This window comes from Muscardinus avellanarius, assembly GCF_963383645.1.
Source record: "Muscardinus avellanarius genome assembly, chromosome: 17".
NCBI classification, from domain to species: domain Eukaryota; kingdom Metazoa; phylum Chordata; class Mammalia; order Rodentia; family Gliridae; genus Muscardinus; species Muscardinus avellanarius.
In genome coordinates this window covers 29,727,627-29,748,889 of record NC_137803.1, presented here as the reverse complement: position 1 = coordinate 29,748,889, position 21,263 = coordinate 29,727,627, and the positions used below count along the sequence as shown (strand labels likewise).

Sequence of the window (21,263 nt, the reverse complement as noted above, 5' to 3'; positions counted from 1 at the left end):
CTCCTTTCTCTCTGTCTCCCTCCCTCTCCTCTTCCCTCCCTCTCCTCTCCTCTCCTCCCCTCCCCTCCCCTCCCCTCCCTCCCCCCCCTCTCTCCTCTCTCTCTCCTCTCTCTTTCCTCTCTCTCTCCTTCTCCTTCCTGGCTGCAATGAGCTGAGCAGTTTCCCTCCATCACGCCTTTCCTCCATGATGCTTCTGATCATGGACTGAATCCTATAAAACCATGAATCAAATTAAATCTTTCCTCTTCTAAGTTGTCCTCATCGGGTACTTTGGTTATAGCACACAAAGCTGACACCAACCAATAAACTTCCAGATCTCCCTCCTTATCCTCCTTTGGGGTCTCGCCTTCCACCTACAATGCCACCCAGTGGCTCCCGAATGGGGAGGTCTCTTAGATCTTCTTCAGAAGTGTGTCTAGGGGACCAACAGCTTAGACATCATCCTGGATTTGTTAGATAAGTAAATTACCATCCTGTCCCAGACCACCTAGATCTGAGTCTTCAGTTTAAGAAGATCCCCAGGTGATTCATAGAACCATCAAAGTTTTAGAGGTGCTATTCAAGGTCTAAGGGCCCTCTGTGGGGGGGCAATAGTCATGAAACTAAATCATCAGCTAGACCACTCTTTTCTTGCAAATACCAGACTTTTCATAGTGAGTTATTTCACTGAGTTATTAAGTTGGCAGGTTCTTCTAAGCCTTTTCAACAACTTGCAAAAGTCTCTTAAGAAGGCAGTAAGGAAGCTGGGTATGGTGGCACACACTTGTAATCCCAGCATTTGGGAGGCAGAGACAGGAGGATCACAGGTTCAAGGCTAGTCTCACTTACTTAGTGAGGCCCTCTGAAACTAAGTGAAACTGTTTCAAAATAAAGAATAAAAATTAGAGCTGGGAGTGTAAGTCAGAGGTGGAATACTCCTGGGTTCAATCCTAGTACAGGAAAAAAAGAAGATAGAGGGACATATAGCCCATCTAGTACACTAAAAATGTAGGAAGCAAGAGAAGGAAGAAAGGAAAGAAGGAGGGAAGGAAGAAAGGAAGGACAAGGGCCACAGGAAAGGGCCCTGCTTCTTCCTGATCCACTTCCCTATTTTCTGTCCTGGAAAACCATCCCAGGGATTCCCCTCTTAATTTTCCACATGACTAAACTGCATGGGTCCAGTGTAATCACACTGCCAACGCCTGGCTGCCTGGCCCCAGTTCCTCTGGCTCTCACAGACCTGAGCACAGTGTCCGCCCCCACCTGCCTCTCCACACCCACACCCAGGGGGTCACCCGGCAGGCGTGGGGCTGCTGGGTTTCCAGATGCTGCAGTATGGAAGGGTCCCTCCAACTCCTGGCCTGCTTGGCATGTGTCGTCCCAATGGGTAAGTTTCCACTGTTTTTTCTGGTCAACAGAGAAAGTCTTAGCTATGGTTTCCTTCCCCAATACTCAGGCAGCTGGTTTGTCCAGAGCCTCCGGATCTGCAGAGAAGAGCTGCACCTTAGAGGGACGTGGTAACAGAAGCTAGAAGCCTAAATCTGAGCTTTGACTTGGGTCTCCATGTGACTTGAGGCAGTCACCCAGTGACTGTGACTTGTGCCACCACACCCAGCTAGTCTACCAGCCCTTTTTATTTTGAAACATGGTCTTGTTTCTTGGGGAGGAGGTTATTTTTGTTTTGTTTTTGTGGTACTGAGATTGAACCCAGGGGCATTCTACCTCTGAGCCACACACCTCCCCAACCCTATTTTTTATTCTTTATTTTAAAACAGGGTCTCATGCTGGGTGTGGTGGCGCACACTTGTAATCCCCGCACTTGGGAGGCAGAGATAGGAGGATCACACAGGTTTGAAGCCAGCCGCAGTGGCTTAAGAGACCCTGTTTCCAAATTTTAAAAAAGTATAAAAATAGGTCTGGGAGTGTAGCCCAGAGGTAGAAGGGTTTCCAGGAACCCCAGTACCACCAAAAATAAAATAAAATAAAATAAAATAAAATAAAATAAAATAAAATAAAATAAAATAAAATAAAATAAAACAAAACAGGATCTCACTGAGTTGCAGAGGGCCTCACTAAGTAGCTGAGGCTGGTTGTGAACCTGCGATCCTCCTGTCTCCGCCTCCCAAGCATCAGCACACTTGGCTCTACGTGGTTCTAATGCTACACTAATCTCTAAGCCTTGTAACTCTGTTCCCTTTTCGCTGTTGAAGAAGCAGGCACAGAGAGTCTCAGTGAGCTGCCAGCTGGGGCTGGACATGAACCTGGGTGTGTGTGGTCTAAGCTGTCCCCTCCCCCCACTGCCCGGACTCACACGCCGTCAATGCCCTGTGGCAGGGAAGTGGCCGTCTTTCCCTAAGCTCACCTAACTCAGCCATCTTCCTTGGATGACTTAGGGTCGGGTTCTACTAAGAGGGTGGGAGCTGGAGGAGGTGACCCTGCCCAGACCTGGCAGGTAGCCGAGCTACTAAAGACACAGGGTGGTGTCAGAGCCGGCTTGGGGTCTGGCTCTGTCATTCGCACCGGGGCAGATTGTCTGACTTCCCTGAGTCCTGTGGCGGGCTCCCTGCCACCTTGCAGCGGCGCAGGGCAGGAGAACGACACTGGAACAAAGGCCGCAGCTCGGCTCCTGGAGCTCAGCAGCTGCACAGTGAATGAGAGGTAGCTAATTGCTGTGCAAGTCCCTTGCCTCAGAGAGGCGGGCTATGGGCTCCCTCTGGTTTGGTTACTTTTCTCCTGCTGAGAGTCAGCTGCCATGAATCAGTTAGAGACAAAAATATTTAGAGGAAGCACAGGCCAAGCAGCCACATAGTCAAAACCCAGGAGCAAACCACACGGGCGCTGTAGCTGTGTGCCGGGACCCCAAACAAGGCCAAAGACCTTTTGGCCTTGGAGTAGGGGGAAGGACACTGGTCGGGAAGCCCTGGCCACCTGGGTGAGCTTGAAGGCTTCAGCCTGTGACTACAAGCATGGCGGTCATAGTAGCTGCTTCCTTGGGGCTCCCTTGGCCCAGGCCACAGGCAGACAGCTCATTTTCTGTTTAGCACAACCAACAAGGAGAAGAGCTTTCCCCCTGTTTTAGAGTGCTCACCGAGCTTGAGCGACTTTGCTGCGGCATCCTGGCCCGGATGTGATCAGGAGTCTCCCCAGGGCATGCCCAGCTCCTCACCCCACCTACGTGGAGGAGGGACCCGGGGCAAAGCTTGGGGCTTTACCAGCCCTGAACCTTTGCAGAAAAAAAACAAACCAAGAGTCCCCCAAGGACCTGAGGTGCTTGTTTCAGATGCAGGGAAAGGTCAGAGAGGAGATGGGCTGCACTGGGCAGGAGGAAACAGGAGCGGGGGCCCGATGCTCCTGTGGGATTGCACTGGGCTGTGGGCAGGTTTCCTTGACTGAGACATCTTACCCAAGGAGGAGGAGGAGGGAAGAAGAGCGAGGCCACAGGAGCAGGGTGGGGATAGACTAAGAATTCTGAAGAGCACCCTATGGTGGGCCCTGGCCCCAGAACAGGGGCAGCCCCAGGCTCCACCAGCTCAGGCAAGCAGGGGATGCCCACATCCAAACCAGAGACACCAGGGTTAAAGGAAACAGGGTTAGCCCTGGGGGCACATGGAGACCAGCCAAGCCCTGCCTTCATGCTGCCTTAGACTCACCCTTTCTGGAGACTTCTGGTTCATACTGAAGGATAAATTACTACTTACTCTCTCTTCCCTCCTCTCTGGTCTCCACCCCAGTCTTGCCTTCTCTCCACTAATTTCCTATCCCCACAAACTGCAAGTCCAGGAATGGCACGGCTGGGAGTAAACCCAGGGCAGGAGGAAACAGGAGTGGGTACCCGATGCTCCTGTGGGATCTCACACCTACCGGCAAGGTCTGACGGTGGGATGGGCATCACGTCTTGCCCCCAAATGCCCTGTCCTGGCAATGTCCCAGAAGCTACCACTGAAGCCACTCACCCAAAACACCTGTTAATGCTCCTGTGACCCCAAGGAGGGCAGCCCCTTGTGGGAGGGCAGCCCCTTGTAGGTAGTTGGGCTCGTCATTTGGGCTGCCTTCACCTGGTGACATCACCTGGGTGGGGGGTGTGGAAGCGCAGCAGTTCTCTGAGGGACTCGGGTTCTAAGTGCTACAATGCCACCCGCCTGGAGGTGCAAGCAATCCATGGCGACTGCCCCGTGGCACCGTCCCTCCCCACCCCAAATCCATCACTTGCTCCTTCCAGAAGACTGTCCTATAAAGCCCACCTGAGCAGACCCAGAGCCTGACACAGTCCAGTCACTGAGTAGCCACTCTCCCACTGTGGCTATGGGGCTGTTGTCCTGTCCTTGGCACCATGGGGAAGCTCTTCAATCCTAGACATTATGAAAACATCAAAAGATGCATGGAAATTGGGTGTGGTGGCACACACCTAGAATCCCAGTACTCAGAACATTGAGACAGGAGGGTCACAGGTTCAAGACCAGCCTCAGCAACTTGATGAGGCCCTGTTTCAAAATAAATAAAATCTGGCTGGGGATGTAGCGCAAAGGTAGAAGGTCCCTGGGTCCAATCCCCAATACTACACACACACACACACACACACACACACACACACACACACGTACACATCACCTGACCTCACTGTGCCATGGAATGGACATGCAGTTTCCTCTGTAGTTAACTGAAGTGTGACCTCATAGGTGACCGACAGAGAGGTTCCCATGCAGACCCGTGCCTCCCTCCACACCAAGGGACTGCTGGAAACTTCCTGTCATCTAGGGCCCAAGCCAGCCTTTCTATTTCTGATCCTCCCTAGCTCGGCTTCTTCCTGCCCACATCCTATGCATGTGTTCCTTTTTCCCACCAGCCCCACTATGGGCTCCTCTGGTGCCGGGCTCAGTATCAGACCAGCTGCTGTCCTGCCCTGCCTAGATCAGCCACCACCAGGAGGCATGAAGAGAGCGAGGACGGTGGGATCCATGGATTAGTAAATGGCTGTGAAGGACTGTCGATGTGTGGGCGCACCTCTCTGCATAGTTGATTTCCAGGCTAACTAGTGGCTTGTTTTCAGGCGAGCTAGTGTCCTGTTTTTAAGTACCTAAGCGTCTTTACTTTAACTAGACATATTTCTAAAATATTTTATGTACTTCGTTGTTGCTGTTGCTGTTGCAGTACTGAGGATTGAACCCAGGGGTGCTCTACCACTGAGCTACACCCTACCCCTTTTTATTTTTTATTTTGAGACAAAGTCTAAGCTGCCCAGGTGGGCCTTGTACTTGTAATCCTCCTGCCTCGGCCTCCTGAGTTGCTGGGTTTACAGGCATGTTCCACTATGCCTGGCTTTTCTTCTCACTTTTATCCAAATTTGGTATTCAGACAGATTTTTTGACTTAAAATCACTGTAGTAAATATCTAGAAGCAGCACTGCACGGGTGAGTCTGCTGAGGCCAGAGTGTTGCAGAGATGAACCTAAGGTCCCAAAGTCAGCTTTGGAGCCAGGGCCGGAGCTCCAGCCAGACACCAATACTCCACCCAGCGGGTACACTACTGAAACAGGGCATATCCCCTGCCAATGAACGTGCGCGCGTGCACGTGTGTGTGTGTGTGTGTGTGTGTGTGTGTGTGTGTGTGTTGCTAGGAGTTGAACCTAGGGGCATTCTACCTCTGAACTATACTCCCAGCTCTATTTTATTTTTTATTTTGAAAAGGGTCTCACTAAGTTGCTAAGGTTGGCCTAGAATCTGCAACTCCTGTCTCAGCCTCCCAAGTACTGGGATTACTGGCATGCGCCAGCACGTCTATCCCAGTGAGCTCTTGTGTGGTGACTCAGGACATCACTGTGCACACCCGGTCCACCCGCCTGCTTCAGAGTCACAAAGGCTCAAGGCCGGCTCAGAATGGGTTGCTCTGATCATTTGTACTCTTATCATTTCCATCCGGGCTATCTTTTCATTATTTTGACTGAATCCTCAGCAAATGTCAGCCATCACGTGCTGCTGCCTTCAATGGGCCTACAAACAGAAACTACTTTCCAGCTTCTCAGTTTTTATTTCCCTGGGTTGGGAAAGTAAATGCACTTTTTAGAATTGTGCATCAATTAAAAACAAGCAGTGAGCCAGGCATGGTGGTGCACGCTTGTAATCCCAGCATTTGGGAGGCTGAGACAGGAGGATCTGGGTTCACAGCCAGCCTCAGCTACTTAGTGAGGCCTTTGGCAATTCAATGAGATTCAATGAGACCCTGTTTCAAAAAATAAAGAATAAAAAATAGGGCTGGGGGTGTAGCTCAGAGGTAGAATGCCCCTGGTTTCCATGCCCCTGGCTTCCATCTCCAGTATCCGCAAAAAAAAAAAAAAAAAAAAAAAATACTCAGGACACTGCCAAGGCAGCTGTGTCCCCAACACCCGGCACAGCCTCTTCAACGGTAAACTCTCAGCCAACATCTGCCAAGCGAATAAATGAATAAACAAACAAGTAGCTTCCTGGTGCGCTAAGGACAAGGACGGGGCTCTGTGCTTCAGCTGGCCTACGAAACCACCCAAACCTGCCAATGGCTCCATGTTGGGCATGAGTATCTAGACCCCTAAGCATCACCCTGGGCACTTCCCCTGTGTCAGGCACAGCAGGGTGATCCACATAAATAGTGTTATTCAGTCCTCCATCCCATTATATTTCCCATTTTGCAGCAAGGGACCCTGAGATCTAGGATATGGGATATTAGTAACATGCCCAAAGATCACCCAGCACACGGGCAAGCCTAGACCAGGGTCAGGTGTAGACTGGGTGCTCAAAAGGAGTCTGATGAAAGAGTGGGCAGTGGTGGGCTGGTCTCCTGGGTCCAGCTGTGCTGAAGCTGACATTTGACCCCAGCATCACCTCTGGACCACCCCTTCAGGGAGGGATTGTAGACACCAGGAAGGATGCAGGCCTTCTGCTGACCCTGGAGGTTGCCAAATGCACGAAGCCCTACAGTGAGGGGCTATGTCTCTTGTTCAGGAATCCCTGCCCTGTCTTAGCAGATGGGCAGGAGCTGCCAGAGACCATTGTAAATGTCACCGGTTGCTAGAGAGCTTGGGTTTCTGCCAAAGCAAACGCCTTTGTTCCCTGGGTCATTCTACCTGAGACCTTCCTGCTGCTCTCACCTTGAGTTCTCTGGGCGGGCTCACCCAACGGTCTCTGTGTAAGCAGGAGTGCAGATGCCCGCCTCTTTGAATCCCATTCAGCAGGTAAACAGAAAGCAACCTCTCCTCCGGGGAGCCAAGACCGGAACCCTCTGATGAAAGGGCCTCTATGTTCTGCTTTTGAGCAAAACCCGCCTAGGGAGGGAGGGCCTGGGCCGCCATGTATCGTACTTCAGCTGCTTCCAACCCAGCCCTTGGGCAACTGAGCCTTGGGGTTCAGACAGAACATGAACAGAGAAGGCAGAGCTTCCCAGGGTGCGCAGTGGCTCTGCTGCTGCTGAGTCAGACGACCTTGCTGTGTCACTTGAGCTATGCAAGCCCAGTTCCCCGTTCTCTAGAAGGGAGCTGATGATGCCAGCTCATGGGGTCATGGGGCATTTTAAGTAAAATGAGGACTATCTCCCAGAAATCCCCCATTCTTCAGTGGTCTGGCCGCCTCATCTCATCACGACTCGGGACTTCGCTCTGCCGTTCCCTGTGCCTGGGACGCTACCCCAAGGCTCAGTTTAAAGCCTTCCTCTCCCTAGGTTCTGTGAACACACAACTCCTCTGTCCTGCATCCTCCAATCACTGCCTGCCCAATGGTTACACCCTCCCCTCCACCTGCCCCGGCCTCTCCCTTCTGCTGTCTCATTGCAGTCCAGCTCAGCCTCAGTGACCAGTGGCCAGCACCGTGCTGGGCAATAGCAACCCCAACAGGACCTGACAGACATGGGCCTGCCTCGCTGCGCTTCTACGAAAGACACAGTTAGAAAGCTTGGGCTGAGGACGTGACGGTGGCAGCCCTTGACACAGAGGCAGAACACCAGAGCCAGGCTTGGGGCTCAGGAAAAAAAGTGAGGAGGAGGAGAAGGAGGAGGAGGAGGAGGAGGAGGAGGAGGAGGAGGAGGAGGAGGGAGTTGGTGAGTGAAAACGGGCCAGGGACCATGTTCAGACAGAGGGGATATTGTTCAGGTCCATCACCAGAGCACCTGGCAGGCTGGTGTAATTATGCGCACACAGCCCTGTCTGCTCTCCTGAGCCACACACTCCAGCAAGCTGATAAGGCAGCGTGTTCATCTCTGTCACCACAGAGTAAAGGAAGTAGCTAATAAATGCTCTTGAATCAACAAATGTACAACAAACAGTTCTTGGGGAATGAGTGCCAGGCTCCATGATGCAAGGGATCAGAGGAGGCTCAGGACGCCGGGGTGGGAAGTGGCCGCGAAACTGGGGCAGGGCTGAGCCTCACGACTGGGGAGACGCTTTCTGTGGCTAGGAGTACCGACCGAACCAGCACAGCCTTCAGACAGGGTTTCTCCAATTTGGAACGAGGCCCTTTGGAACTTATTAACAACTGGGCAAACAAGCTCTCACTGGAGATAAATGTCAAGTCCTCCACTTGGGCTCAAAAACATAATCCCACTTATCCAGAACAAAAGAGATTAGCCTAAAAACAAGTTATGTAAAAAAATAACTTGTGGTTTCTCTTGATGGTAAACTGGCCGTGCGCCCACTGTGGGATTTTATTGGAGGCACAGCTCCCACAACCCCGGGCAGCGGTGCGGGACTCAGCCACTCTGCAGGTGCGGAAAACCTGGAGCCACGTGGAGCCAGCGGGGTCAGGACGCTACGCGGAGGGAGAGGACAGAGAGGATGGGGAGGGCCCGGGACCTTTCCACCAGAGAATAGAAAGTGAAAAGGGTCCAGGACTGCTGTGCTGGGATCTTGGAAAGGCCATGATGGGGGTAGGATGGTATGTGCATCCTCTATATTTTTAGCAGTGGTGGTCCCGTGTGTGCCCTATGTTGGTTCTATGCAAGAAGGATGGGATGTCCCAACCTGTAGGTATTCATAAGAGGATGGTTGGCCACTGATGGGCTGAAATGATTTCTGCCCACGGAGTGAATGGGGCTAAATTACCTCAAAGAGCAAAGCACAAGGGGCTTGAAGTCAGCAAAGCTGAGTTCACCGATGCACCCACGTTCTACCTGCATGACTCTGGGCCTTCATTGTCCCATCCACACAGTATCTGCCCTGCCTCTCTGCCCCGTGGGTACTTGGAGGGTCATGCAGCCTGGTATAAATGAAAGCACTGTACAAAACGTCCAATATTATGTCCCCTAAAGATCCCTTCCATGCAGGGCCCTGGCTGGGGAGGCTTAGCAACCTCCTTTCCTCCTTGGGGAGACAGAGCACTAGCCCCTGCCTTACCTAAGCAGCATCTAAACAAGGGCCCTGTAGCAGGGCGTGGTGGCGCACGCTTGTAATCCCAGAGCTTGGGAGGCTGAGACAGGATCACACAGGTTCGAAGCCAGCCTCAGCTACTTAGTGTGGCTCTTAGCAACTTAGTGAGACCCTGTTTCCAAATAAAATATAAAATAGGTCTGGGAGTGTAGCCCGGAGGTAGAAAGCCTCTGGGTTCCACCCCCAGTACCACCAAAAAAATAAAAAATAAAAAAATAAACAAGGGCCCTGGGATTCCCCAGTTCTCTGTGAGCAGGAAGCAGAGCTCAGCTTCCAGACCTGGGCTCAACATTCTTCAATGTTTCACAGGGTGTGAGGGGGAGAAACTGAGTCCAGAGCCACATGCACAGAGCAGAGAGGCAGCAGGCGGCTCCCTACTCCAGCCATTTTGGGATGTCAACCAGGGCACAGTCCACTCGGGGTGACCTAGATTCTAGAAGCATCTTGTTCACCAGTTTGCCAGTTGCTTCAAGACGCTCTCCTCCCAGGATTTCACCTTTGTAAGGGGGAGAGTTGGTGTCCTCCCATGAGCCCAGGGTTCCAGCTCTCTAGTGTACGCAGGTCTCTAGGGGAGCGAGGCAGTCCCGAGCCCCTACCCCAGCTTGGCCTTCTGGGCCTTCATTTCCCATCCACACAGTACTTGCCCTGTCTTTCTACCCTGTGGGCACTTTGAGGGTCAAGGGCACGGTATATATGAAAGCACTGTATAAAATGCAATGCCCAGAGTTAACTTCTCCGGGCCTATTTATTAACAAGTAACCCTGCACCACTATGCTTACTTCTAGGCTCACTTCTGAGAACTAAAAGAGACACTACGGGAAATTCGCTCAATACAGAGGCGCACAGTAAGTGCTATTATTGTTACTATCCCCGACTCGGGGATCCTGCGACTAACCATGGGATACCAGGGCTTTTCCACAGCAGACCAGGTGTTCAGGGTAAAGAGAAGAGTACTGGGTCCCTGGGGCTGAGGGTGAGGTGGGGACCCCTAAGAAGGAGGTAAGGAGGGGGGCAGTCATGGGTGTGCGCGGAGGGCGGGATTAGCTGCTTCTCGAGGCACGAAGTGGGGTGCCAGGCCCCCGGAGTGGGGAGAGCGCTTCTGAGTCCTGGGGTTCGGGGTCCCAGGGGTGGAGATGCTCCGGAGCGGGGATGGGGACCCGGGCCCGCCTGACGCCCCTCCCCGCCCCGCCCGCAGGCGCGCCGGCGCAGCGCTGGTCCATGCAGGTGCCGGCGGAGGTGAGCGCGGCGGCGGGCGAGGCGGCAGTGCTGCCCTGCACCTTCACGCACCCGCACCGCCACTACGACGGGCCGCTGACCGCCATCTGGCGCGCGGGCGAGCCCTTCGCGGGCCCGCAGGTGTTCCGCTGCGCGGCGGCGCGGGGCAGCGAGCTCTGCAGGACGGCGCTCAGCCTGCACGGCCGCTTCCACCTGCTCGGCAACCCGCGCCGCAACGACCTGTCCCTGCGCGTCGAGCGCCTGGCGCTGGCCGACGGCGGCCGCTACTTCTGCCGCGTGGAGTTCTCCGGCGACGTCCACGACCGCTACGAGAGCCGCCACGGCGTCCGGCTGCGCGTGAGCGGTGAGGCGGGAGGGTGCACAGCTCCCCAGCCCGCTGCAGGAGCCGGCCTGCCCGCCGCGGGCCTGTTAAAAAGGCAGAGTCCAACGGGCCCGGTGGCGCACGCCTGTCATCCCAGGACTTGGGAGACTGAGACAGGGAGGATCGCAGGCTGGAGGCCAGCCTCAGCTGCTGAGTGAGGGCCTCTGCAACTTAGGGAGACCCTGTTTCAAAATAAATAATAAAAGAAAAATAGGGCTGATGGTGTAGGTCGGGAATCCAATGCCTCTCTCTCTGGGTTCAATTCCTAGTTAGGCAAAAAAAAAAAAAAAAAAAAAAGGCAAGCTGGGCGTGGTAGCGCACGCTTGTAATCCCAGTACTTGAAAGGCTAAGACAGAAGGATCACTGTTAGCCAACAACTTCAGCTACTTAATGAGGCCCTCTACGACTTAGTGTGACCCTGTTTCAAAATAAAGAATAAAAAATAAGGCTGGGAATGTGGCTCGGGGGTAGAATGGCCCTGTGTTCCATCCTCAGTACTGCAAAAAAAGAAAGAAAGAAAGAAAGAAAGAAAGAAGAGAAGAAAGAAAAAAAGAAAAACGAAAAAATTTTTACAGAATCCTGGTCCCCTGGGAAGGCTGGGATGGGCCTGGGAATGGGCACTGTAATGCAGCTCGTAGAGGGTGACTTCTCCAGTAGCTAGCAGACGAAGGGAAGAAACAAGGAAAATGAGCGATAATCCTAAACATGGCAGGGCTGCAGTGATGTGCCCTGGAAGACCCCTCCCCCTGCCCCTCCCGAGGTGCACAGGGAGCGCCCCCAAGCGTCCGGCACGTTGCTAGCCTAAGATGCAAAGATGCCGGAAGAGGACGCTTGTCCCTAGAGCCCTGGCTCTCCGCTGTGGCCCCAACCCTGCGAGGCCACAATAGTGAATGACCGTGTAGTGAGCACTTGCTACAGGCCGGGCCTCAAATACTGAATACCACAAATACTGAATACCAACGACCCCATAAGGTAAGTGCTACTGCGATCCCACTCTACGCGTGAGAAAACGAGACAGCGAGGTGAAACTTAAGGCCCCTAGTGTTGGGACTCAGGCATCCCGGCGCCCAGAAGCCCCCCCGCCCCCGCTGCACTGCCGCGGCCTTCTCCTCCCCCCGCCTGGGCCGCTGCTCGGTGACTGTCGCCCCCCTCTCCCCTTGCAGCCGCCCCCCGGATCGTCAATATCTCGGTGCTGCCGGGCCCGGCGCACGCCTTCCGCGCGCTCTGCACGGCCGAAGGGGAGCCGCCGCCCGCCCTGGCCTGGTCCGGCCCGGCCCTGGACAACGACTCGGCCGCCGCCCTGGGGCAGGGTCACGGCTCCCAAGTGACAGCCGAGCTGCCCGCCCTGACCCACGACGGCCGCTACACGTGCACGGCCGCCAACAGCCTGGGCCGCGCCGAGGCCAGCGTCTACTTGTTCCGCTTCCGCGGCGCCACCGGGGCCTCCACCGCCCCGCTCCTGCTGGGCGCGCTGGGCCTCAAGGTGCTGCTGCTGCTCGCTGCCCTGGCTGCCGGGGCCGCCCGCCGCCGTCCAGGTGGGTGCGAGGGAGGGGCGGGAGTACTCTCAGGTAAGGCCCTCTGGCCCGCCCACCTGAATCTCCTTTTGCACCTGTGCATCGTCTTTTTTTTTTTCTTCTCCCAGTATGGAGCCCAGGAAGTGGAAACCAGTGCGTCTCACTTTACAAGAAGGAAGTTAAGACTCAGATCAAGCACTTTGCTGTGCCTGGAGTCACAGAAGTAGAGATCCGACCACGTCCACCTCTAGAGTAACCCTTTCATCACCACCCTGTAAACCAGGGTGTGTGAATACTGCGCTGCCTAAGCCACATCCCTTGGCCTTGGCATCCGCAGGGGAGTCAGCACATCTTTGTGGTGCATTGTGGGAAGGAGTCCCCTAGGTACCACAAACTGGAGAAACCAGAAGACTGTATCTTCTTCTGGAGGGAAGGAGGGAAGCCCTGCACAGGAAGTGAGGTGAAAGCTAAGCTCCAAAATACAAGTACCTTGGAGCCCAGAGAGAAGCTAATGTTGCGAGTGGCAGCGGAACCAATGTGCAGAAATGTGGCAGCTTGGGCTAGCTGGTGTCTCTAGGGAGCAGCCACACAGTGCTGTCACTGAGCTGGGTGACAGATTTGCTGTGTGCCCCAGAAAGAGAGGGAATGTCCCAGACTCTCACTCCTCCCAGGTCTCAGTGCTCCAGGGATAAAGTTAAAAACTGCCGAGCCGGGCATGGTAACGCACACTTGTAATCCCAGAGCTAGGGAGGCTGAGAGAGGAGTATCGCACAGGTTCGAAGCCAGCCTCAGCTACTTAGTGAGGCTCTCAGCAATTTAGTGAGACCCTGTTTCCAAATAGAATATAAAATAGGTCTGGGAGTATATCCCGGAGGTAGAAGGCCCCTGGGTTCCACCCCCAGTATCAAAATAAATAAATAAATACCTTAAAAAAAGAACACCCATTTCCCAGGCTGCTGTCCTGGTTCTGGCCACCCTGCATTCCTGCTGGTCCTTCAGATTCCCCAAGCATCTTTGCTTGGTCCTTCCTGTTGGACCACCCCTCACTCTGCCCTGCTCCTTAACTCCTGGTCACCCTTCAAGTGAAGGCCTCAGCTTGGCTTCCGCACACCCTGCCTGTCTGCTGTCTGGCGCGTGTTTCCTGGGCACCCTTGGTACTGGGAATACCGAGCTGCCTAAGATGTGTCCTGCGGTGCAAGGCGGGGTGGGTGTGGGCATGCAGGCTGAGGCTACTGGACTCACACCTCCTCTCTGTCTGTCCTTAACGCAGAGCACCCCGTCATCCAGGACACCCCTCCACGGTAAGTGTGCCACTGCCCCCCCCACTCCACTCCGCCTGGTCAGGGGTGCTGGCTTCTCAGAGCTGGTGGCACAAGGAGAAAGAGCGGGCAAAGGACAGGTAGATCCAGGTCCTTGACCAGGGCCTGGGCAGTCTCTGCAGCCTGACAAACCAGCCATCCCTCAGTCCAGCCTGCACCTCTTTGGACAGGACACTGGCCTGCTTCCCAACTCATACCACACACACTCCCAGCCCAGAGCTGGGAGCTCTGAAGGGTAACACCACCAGGCTGTTTCATCTGGTAGTCTCCCAGCATTCTAGAACAGGCAGACCCACACAGAAGCCAGCATGGGGTCACTCATTCTCTTAGGCACAGTGCTGAAGGTTTCCCCAAAATAATCTCACTAGAGGTTCTAAGGGCCTGGCTTAGATGAGGGGTGCAGAGACCCCAGCCAGGAAGTCATTGACCTGGGGCTCCATGCTCCCTTCCCTACACAGTCTACCCAAGTGAAGGCCCCAGTGAAGGAGGAAGAACCCAGTTCTAGGCCCTGGGTGCTCTGTGCCTGATGACCGGGTGTTGTACAGTGGGGGACTCTCCAGCTGCCTCTTGCAGTCTTGGTAACCTGTCACATGTCCCTCTTCTTTGCTAATGTACTACCCGAACCATGGCCCCTGAATCAGGAAGCCAAATGTTGTTTAATCATTTAACAATTATTTGAGTATCAACTCTGTAGCAGGCACTAATTTGGATCTTAAAGAGACAGGAAAATCCCTGAACTCACATTCCAATGTAGAACATCTTAGTAAACACAAACAGGTTGTTTTCTAAGATTATAAACATAAGAAATGGACACAGAGATGAAGCAGAGCCCCTGGGCCATGGCTGCTGGGATCAGGATGTCCTCTCTGAGAGCATGGCCCTTCCGGGGCCTGAGACTGCAGAATGGATCCTGGAGCTGGAGTGGGCAGGGCTGGGGACGAGCCAAGAAAGGGAAGGCAAGTAGAAGGGCACAGGAGGCTGGATGTGGTGGCGCATACCTGTAATCCCAGACTTGGGAGGCAGAGACAGGAGGAGCACAGGTTCAAGAGCAGCAATGTGGCTAGACTTTCAGCAGTCTAGGGAGACCCTGTTTCAAAACAAAACAAAACAAAACAAAACAAAATAGCGTGGACGAGGTGGCACACTCTTGTAATCCCAGCATTCAGGAGGCTGAGACCGGAGGATCGCGGTTCGCAGACAGCCTCGGCTACTTAGTGAGCCCTTCCGCAACTTAGTGAGACCCTGTTTCAAAATAAAAAGAATAAAAAGTAGGGAAGAGGGTGTAGCTCGGAGGTTGAATTAATTCCCCTGGGTTCCATCCTCAGACCCTCAAAAAATAAAAATAGCCAGGCGTGGTGGCTCACACTTGTAATCCCCGCGCTCGGGAGGCGGAGACAGGAGGATCGCGCTGGTTCGGAGCCAGCCTCGCTGGCTTAAGAGACCGTTTCCAAATAAAAATATATATATAAAATAGGTCTGGGAGTGTAGCCTGGAGGGAGAAGGGCTTCCAGGAACCCCAGTACCACAAAATTAATTAATTAATTAATTAATTAAAATTTTAAAAATAAATAAATAATTTAAAAGGGGCTAGGGGTGAAGCTCAGAGGTAGAATGCCTCTGGGGTTTAATCCCCAGTACCACTGCTCCCAACACACATGCACAAAGAAAATAAAAAAGAAAGGGTACAGGTGGGACCTGAAGGAAGGGCGATGTGGCCACAGCGTGGGGCGTGGTGCAGGCAGGTCAGGCTGGGGGCTGTCCTGAGTGTGACGGGCGGCATGGTTTGAAGCAGATGCGTGCTCCCGTTTGAACAAGAACAGGAGACCGAGAAGGAGAGCTGAGTGGATGCTTGGACAGAAGTGTCAGTAGTGAGGGTTGAGAGATGGGAGGTGGGTCTTGCCGAAGGACTGAGGCAGTAAGAGAGGACCAGGACGCCCAGAGTTGGAGCTTAAGCCCCAGGGTTCTTAACCAAGAGGAAGAGGGGAGACGGGAGGGAGGGAATGTGACGCTTACTCCTAGAACTGTGGGCTTGGAGGTTGGAGATGCCTGTTAAGATATCCCGGGCAGGCCGGGTGTGGTGGCGCACGCTTGTAATCCCCCTGCTTAGGAGGCAGAGACAGGAGGATCTCGCAGGTTTGAAGCCAGCCGCGCGTGCTGGCTTAGGAGACCCTGTTTCCAAATAAAAATGTAAAAATAGGTCTGGGAGTGTATCCCGGAGATAGAAGGGCTTCCAGGAACCCCAGTACCACCAAAAAAAAAAAGAAGAAGATAACCCGGGCAGAAGTCTAAAAAGCAGTTGAAACTCAGGAGATCAGGCCTGGAGGCGCGGTTGTGAGATCAAGGACCTGGAGCCGGCTTTTGAAGCCTTGGATGAGATCTTGGAGGAAACAGAGACTGTCATGACCTGGGTGCCGCCACCTGCGGTAGCGTGCTCCCGTCCCTGCCCTGCCCCCCAACAGCCAGTCTCCAGGTCCATTGCTGTTAGTTGGTTGGTTCCTGTTGTTGATTCCATTGCTCCCACCTCATGTCCTCTTCCTGGGTGGTTTCTGGGGTACAATTTGGGAAGCCAGAGATCCCCGCATACTGGGTGGCCAATCAACTTTCTTCTATCCGCAGGCCCCAGGTTCGGGAATCCAATTATGAAAACTTGAACCACATGAGCCCCCGACTAGCTGCGACACGTTCCCCTCAAGGAGCCCCTCGCTGCCAGCGTCCATCTGTGCACCCTGAGAAGTGAAGGACAGTGTGAGGCCTGGTTGGTGCAGCCTCCCTGGTCCCCAGGCGCCTCGGCATCCCCCAGCCAGGTGACCCCCAAGGTAGCACAGAGGCTCATCTGGCCTCCTACTTGCACGTGTCTTGGAGCCCCTGCGGCATTCTGAGAGTGTGTCTGTGGTATACACAGGACGTCAGCGTGGGACTTCCAGAACAGCTCCCCTCATCCTTCCTTACCTACAACACTATAGTAAAGCAGACAGGAAATGTCAGAGGGTCTGGAGGCCCAGACTACACCTGCTCTGTCACCAACCTGCTGTGTGCCCTGGGACACTTTCTTCACCTCTCTGGGTCTCAATTTATCTACCGTTGAACATGGACAATAATATTCTCCCTCCTCCCATGGTAGGTCTATCGAGATCTCAGGAAATAATAAATGTGAAGGAGATTTGGAGAATGTCAGGCTGTCTCAGACATGAGCCTTTGGATGTACAGAGAGTTCTTGGATAAGTGTGGCATTCACACCAGCGTTGCAAAGATCAGAAGCATTCAAGAGAACAAGCATGGGGGCTGGGACGTAGCTCAGTGGCAAAGCGCCTGCTTTGTAGGTGTGGCTCTCTGGGTTCGATCCCCGGTTCCAAAAAAAGAACCCCTTTTAAAAAAAAAATAAGCTAAGATCAAGAGAACAAGCATGGGCCTGGGGTCTTTCAAATTGTGGTCGGAGGAGCATCAAATCCTGGAAACTCGGTAGCAGGGAAAGGCCTGGAGCACTGTGTTCTTCCACCTCCACTGTGACTGTCCCATACCATGTGCCCACCCTGTACTACATCCACTGTTCTGCACTGCCTTGACCCAGGACCTCCGGGAAAATGAAACCAAAGGCCTGTTATCTCAAAGTATCTGGAAGCCACTGTCTCAGGGACTGAAAGCTGACAGTCTTGAGGGGAGCTCCAGGTCCCAGTGAATAAAGTACCTACACGCCGGGTGTGGTGGTACACACCTGTAATCCCAGCTACTCCAGAGGCTGAGGCAGGATTGGTGTGTTCAAGGCCAGCCTGAGCAATTTAGTGAGACCCTGTTTCAATATCTTAAAAAATTAGAAAGGACTGAGACTAGAGCTCAGCATTAAAGCTTTTATCTAGTATGCCTGAGGCCCTGGGTCTAATCCCCAGTACTGCAAAAAGAAAATGAGGAGGAAGAGAAGAAGTGTGAGGGGAGGGGGAAGGAATGAAGAAAGAAGAGAGAGAGAGAGAGAGAGAGAGAGAGAGAGAGAGAGAGAGAGAGAGAGAGAGAGAGAGAGAGCCCTAGCTCACCCATGCAGGTGCATGCCATGGTTCTAACCTCTCTTTACAGCTGGCATCCTCCCAGGATGTCCAAAATCCAAAAAGCAATGGTAACTTCACCCCATGTGTCTGAATCCAGCCTAGCTAATTTTAGGGGTGGAGATGCTGCCTTCTCTGTTTATACTTCACTGTGAACTTGGTTCTAATAGAGGGGAGGCATGATCAGGATCTAGGTGAGCTGGCAGGAGAAAAGGGCCTCAGGATAGGATACTGAAGCAACTGTGATGCTTTTCCAGGGAGATGATCTGAAGGTTGAGAGCAGTAGGTTATCAAGCTCCCTTCTGCACCAGAACCTTTGCCAGGGCAAATGGGGTCCACCCAGGAGCCTGTCATAGGTTTAATGAGGTCACAGGAGTTAGCATCTGTACCTCCTTACACAGAGATATCTTCAGGCAGCTCTATGGAGAGCCCTGTATTACCAAGGAAGAACTTAGGGACACAAGAGTAGTGTGTATTCCAACATCTGTTTGGTTTTGGAAACCAGTTTTATAGCCAAGGAAAATTGTATAGGAATTATTTCTTATGTATCTGCTTTGTGCTAGGAACTGGGCAGGTTTGAGGATACAGAAAAAAGGAAGGCATCTGATTCAGTCAGGGTGGGTGAGGTTGTGCTGTGATAACAAACTTTCCAATCAGTGGCTAAAAGCAATAAGGTTTCATGTCTCACCAAAGCTACATGCCCATCACTGGCTGGCAGGGAGGCTTTGCTCGTTGTTACTCAGGGACCCAGGACACAGCAACCCACCATGTCTGATGCTGAGGATTGCTGAGTTAGAAGTGAAAAGAATCCTGTGGAGGGCTTCCCACTGGTGGTCATAGTTCATTAGCCAGACTTAGTCACATGCCTCGCTCACCCAAAAGAGACCGAGCAGTGCAACCCTGCGTAGTACCTGGAAGGCGAACACCAGGGGCATTTGGGAACAGTATCGGTGACTTCATGGTCAAATCTCCAGAAGCTGTCAAGCTAGTGAGCAGCACAGTAAGTAGGGAATCGTGTTGAGGCTGGGTATAGCTCAGTGGCAGAGCTCTTGCCTAGAATGCATGAACACCCCCCCCCCCCGGGTTCAATTCACAGCACCACAAGGTAAGAAAGAAAGAAAATATGTTAGAGGCAGCTGGGGATGCTGTGGGAGCACATAAACTGGTAACTGACTCCATCTTGGAAAGGCTTATATGACATGTTGGCTGTAACGATGGGGACTAGCAGGTGGGAGGTAAGAATGAAGGACAATCTAAGCAAAGGAACAGTCTGAGCAAAGACCAGGAGGTTCGACACAGAAGGGTGTTTACGCAGTTGGAATTGGCTGGAGTGCAGGGTAGAGGCAGGGCGTGGCTAGGGCTGGATCAGGTACACTCTTTGCTGGGTAAGAGGGTGCTGTCCCCAACAGACAGAAGAGGAGCAGAAGGTAATTTGGGCACCCAAGGGGCTGTGTCTGGTGCTGGGCTCCTTGTACTACTTAGCATGGCTGCCTTCACTGTCTGACTCCTGCCTTTCCTGAAGCCAGGATGCTCTGGGCTGGGGCCCTGGGCTCTTGGAGCAATGTCTCCTCAGTGAGTTCCCAGTGGCACCTGCCTTGGGACTACATGGAGCTTGTTCCAGTGCTCGTTCTGAGCACCAGCCTCCCTGAAGCTCAAGGGAGGGGATCTGAGATTTTAAAAATTCTGTAGGTGGCTTTGCTCCAACTTCTTATGATCATTTGCAAACACATGCGCCCCACAACCATGAAGAATATAAGATGATTGTCCCTGTGCGCACCGCGTCCATTCAACAGCTAACTCCAGTTTTGCAGTTTATGCTTGTGTATGTCTAAGGCATTTTCCCATAAGCTGCAGATATCACACAGTACTTCGCCATAAATCCCTCTAAATAACAAGGCCATTCCCCTCTCTCCTTTGTACCAGTGCCACCCACGCTTGAGGAAATTAACAGTAATTCAGGAATAGCAGCATACAGTCTGTATCCTTTTTCCCCGGCATTGTTTTCAAGATGTCTTCTTCAGCTTGTTTTTTTCTAACCAGAATCCTACTGGCTCCAGGTGATTCTGAGACAAGCAGACGCTCGAGACTCACTCTCTGGTTTGCCCATTACTCCCATCACTGTGCAGAAGGACAAAGGTGGCAGTCCTGGTTGTGGGACTTCTTTGCAATAGGACTTTTTGGGAATGGAAGAAGTGCCATTTCTCAGAGGAAGGGCCTCTGATGCTGTGGCAAGAGACACAGTGAGAGGCGTGCACGTAGGACCCCGTTCTCCCTTTAACAATGTGTACACAGGTACCCCAGTCTCCTGCTTGGCCTCTGGATAAAGCGGCTGCAACAGGGGCAGAAGGGAGAGAGGGGACAGCCCTTGACCATCCCGTCTCCTCTGTGCTAATCCCAGGAGAAATCTGGGTAGGACAGCCTGTCCTTCCCACTCCAACCCACTAGGGGCACTGTCTCAGAGTGCTGAGACTCAACTTTCCTCCTGGGGTCATGGAGCCAAGGAGAAAAGTGATCCAGATGACCTGGTGTTTTTAAGGATGCACTTCCAGTGGGGTGCTAGCCCCTCTTCTTCCTCAGCGCAGAACCCATGAACACGAGTCACCTGTGTTGGAAATCCTGTGGTTCTAGAAATCTGAATGAAGCCAAGAGCAGACAAGGATAGGGGAAACATCCTCTACACCCAGAAGGCCCTCTTCCTGGGAACCCCAAATCAAACTTATGTTAGTCCTCGGTGAAACACACAGACCCTCCTGCCACACCTGGACCCATTCAAGTGTCCTACAAATGTTCATGAGCCTCAAGGAAGAATTCCCCGGCACTCCAACCCTGAAGGCTAATTTTCAGAGCTGGCTCTGAACAGGGACACTGCTCACTGCTGGCAAATCTGTCCTCCTAGAGACACCTCCCATCCCCACCCCATCACAAATGAGTCTTGGGGACCTTTGTACAGCTTTTAAGGCCCTCCTCCTCCTGAAGCCAAGGACAAACTCACAGAGCCCTGTGAGGCTCTCCTGATCTCTCTCTGGCCTAGGGTCCCTGCCAATTCTTAAACCCCAAAGTTAAAATTCTCTTTGAAACTAGAGGCCTTGTCATTGTGTTGAAACATCACAGAATAAAGATCTTACCCACTCCAGACTTCCTAATTTAAAATTTTTCTTAGTGTGATTTATGTTTGACAAGTAAACATGCCAACTTAGCAAAAACAATGAGACAGGCCCACCATGGGTAAATTAAGTTTGAAGGCAGTTTATTTGTAGAATTTTACTTAACCAATTCTTATTTCTTCCTGTTTCTCACCATTATACAAAAACTGATTCTTTGTACAGGCATGTACAGTGTTGAACAATGAGTAAAAAGTGAATATTGCACATTTAAAGACCAAAATAAGGTTGTGGTTTTTAGAGGTCACACTAGATATGTGAAGAGTTGAACACAGTA

General features: G+C 52.7%; 1 protein-coding gene across 1 annotated transcript; it reads left to right on the top strand.

Moving 5' to 3' along the window:
* Positions 1–1,314: 1,314 nt before the first annotated feature.
* SIGLEC15 (sialic acid binding Ig like lectin 15) lies at positions 1,315–16,528 on the top strand (the record flags this gene model as incomplete). The annotated part of the gene is made up of 8 exons (XM_080714694.1): positions 1,315–1,366; positions 10,147–10,206; positions 10,557–10,940; positions 12,122–12,493; positions 12,601–12,724; positions 13,472–13,773; positions 16,099–16,279; positions 16,408–16,528. 8 exons carry the CDS (start codon positions 1,315–1,317, stop codon positions 16,526–16,528), a joined length of 1,596 nt encoding a protein of 531 aa, XP_080570820.1.
* Between the last annotated feature and the right edge of the window lie 4,735 nt (positions 16,529–21,263).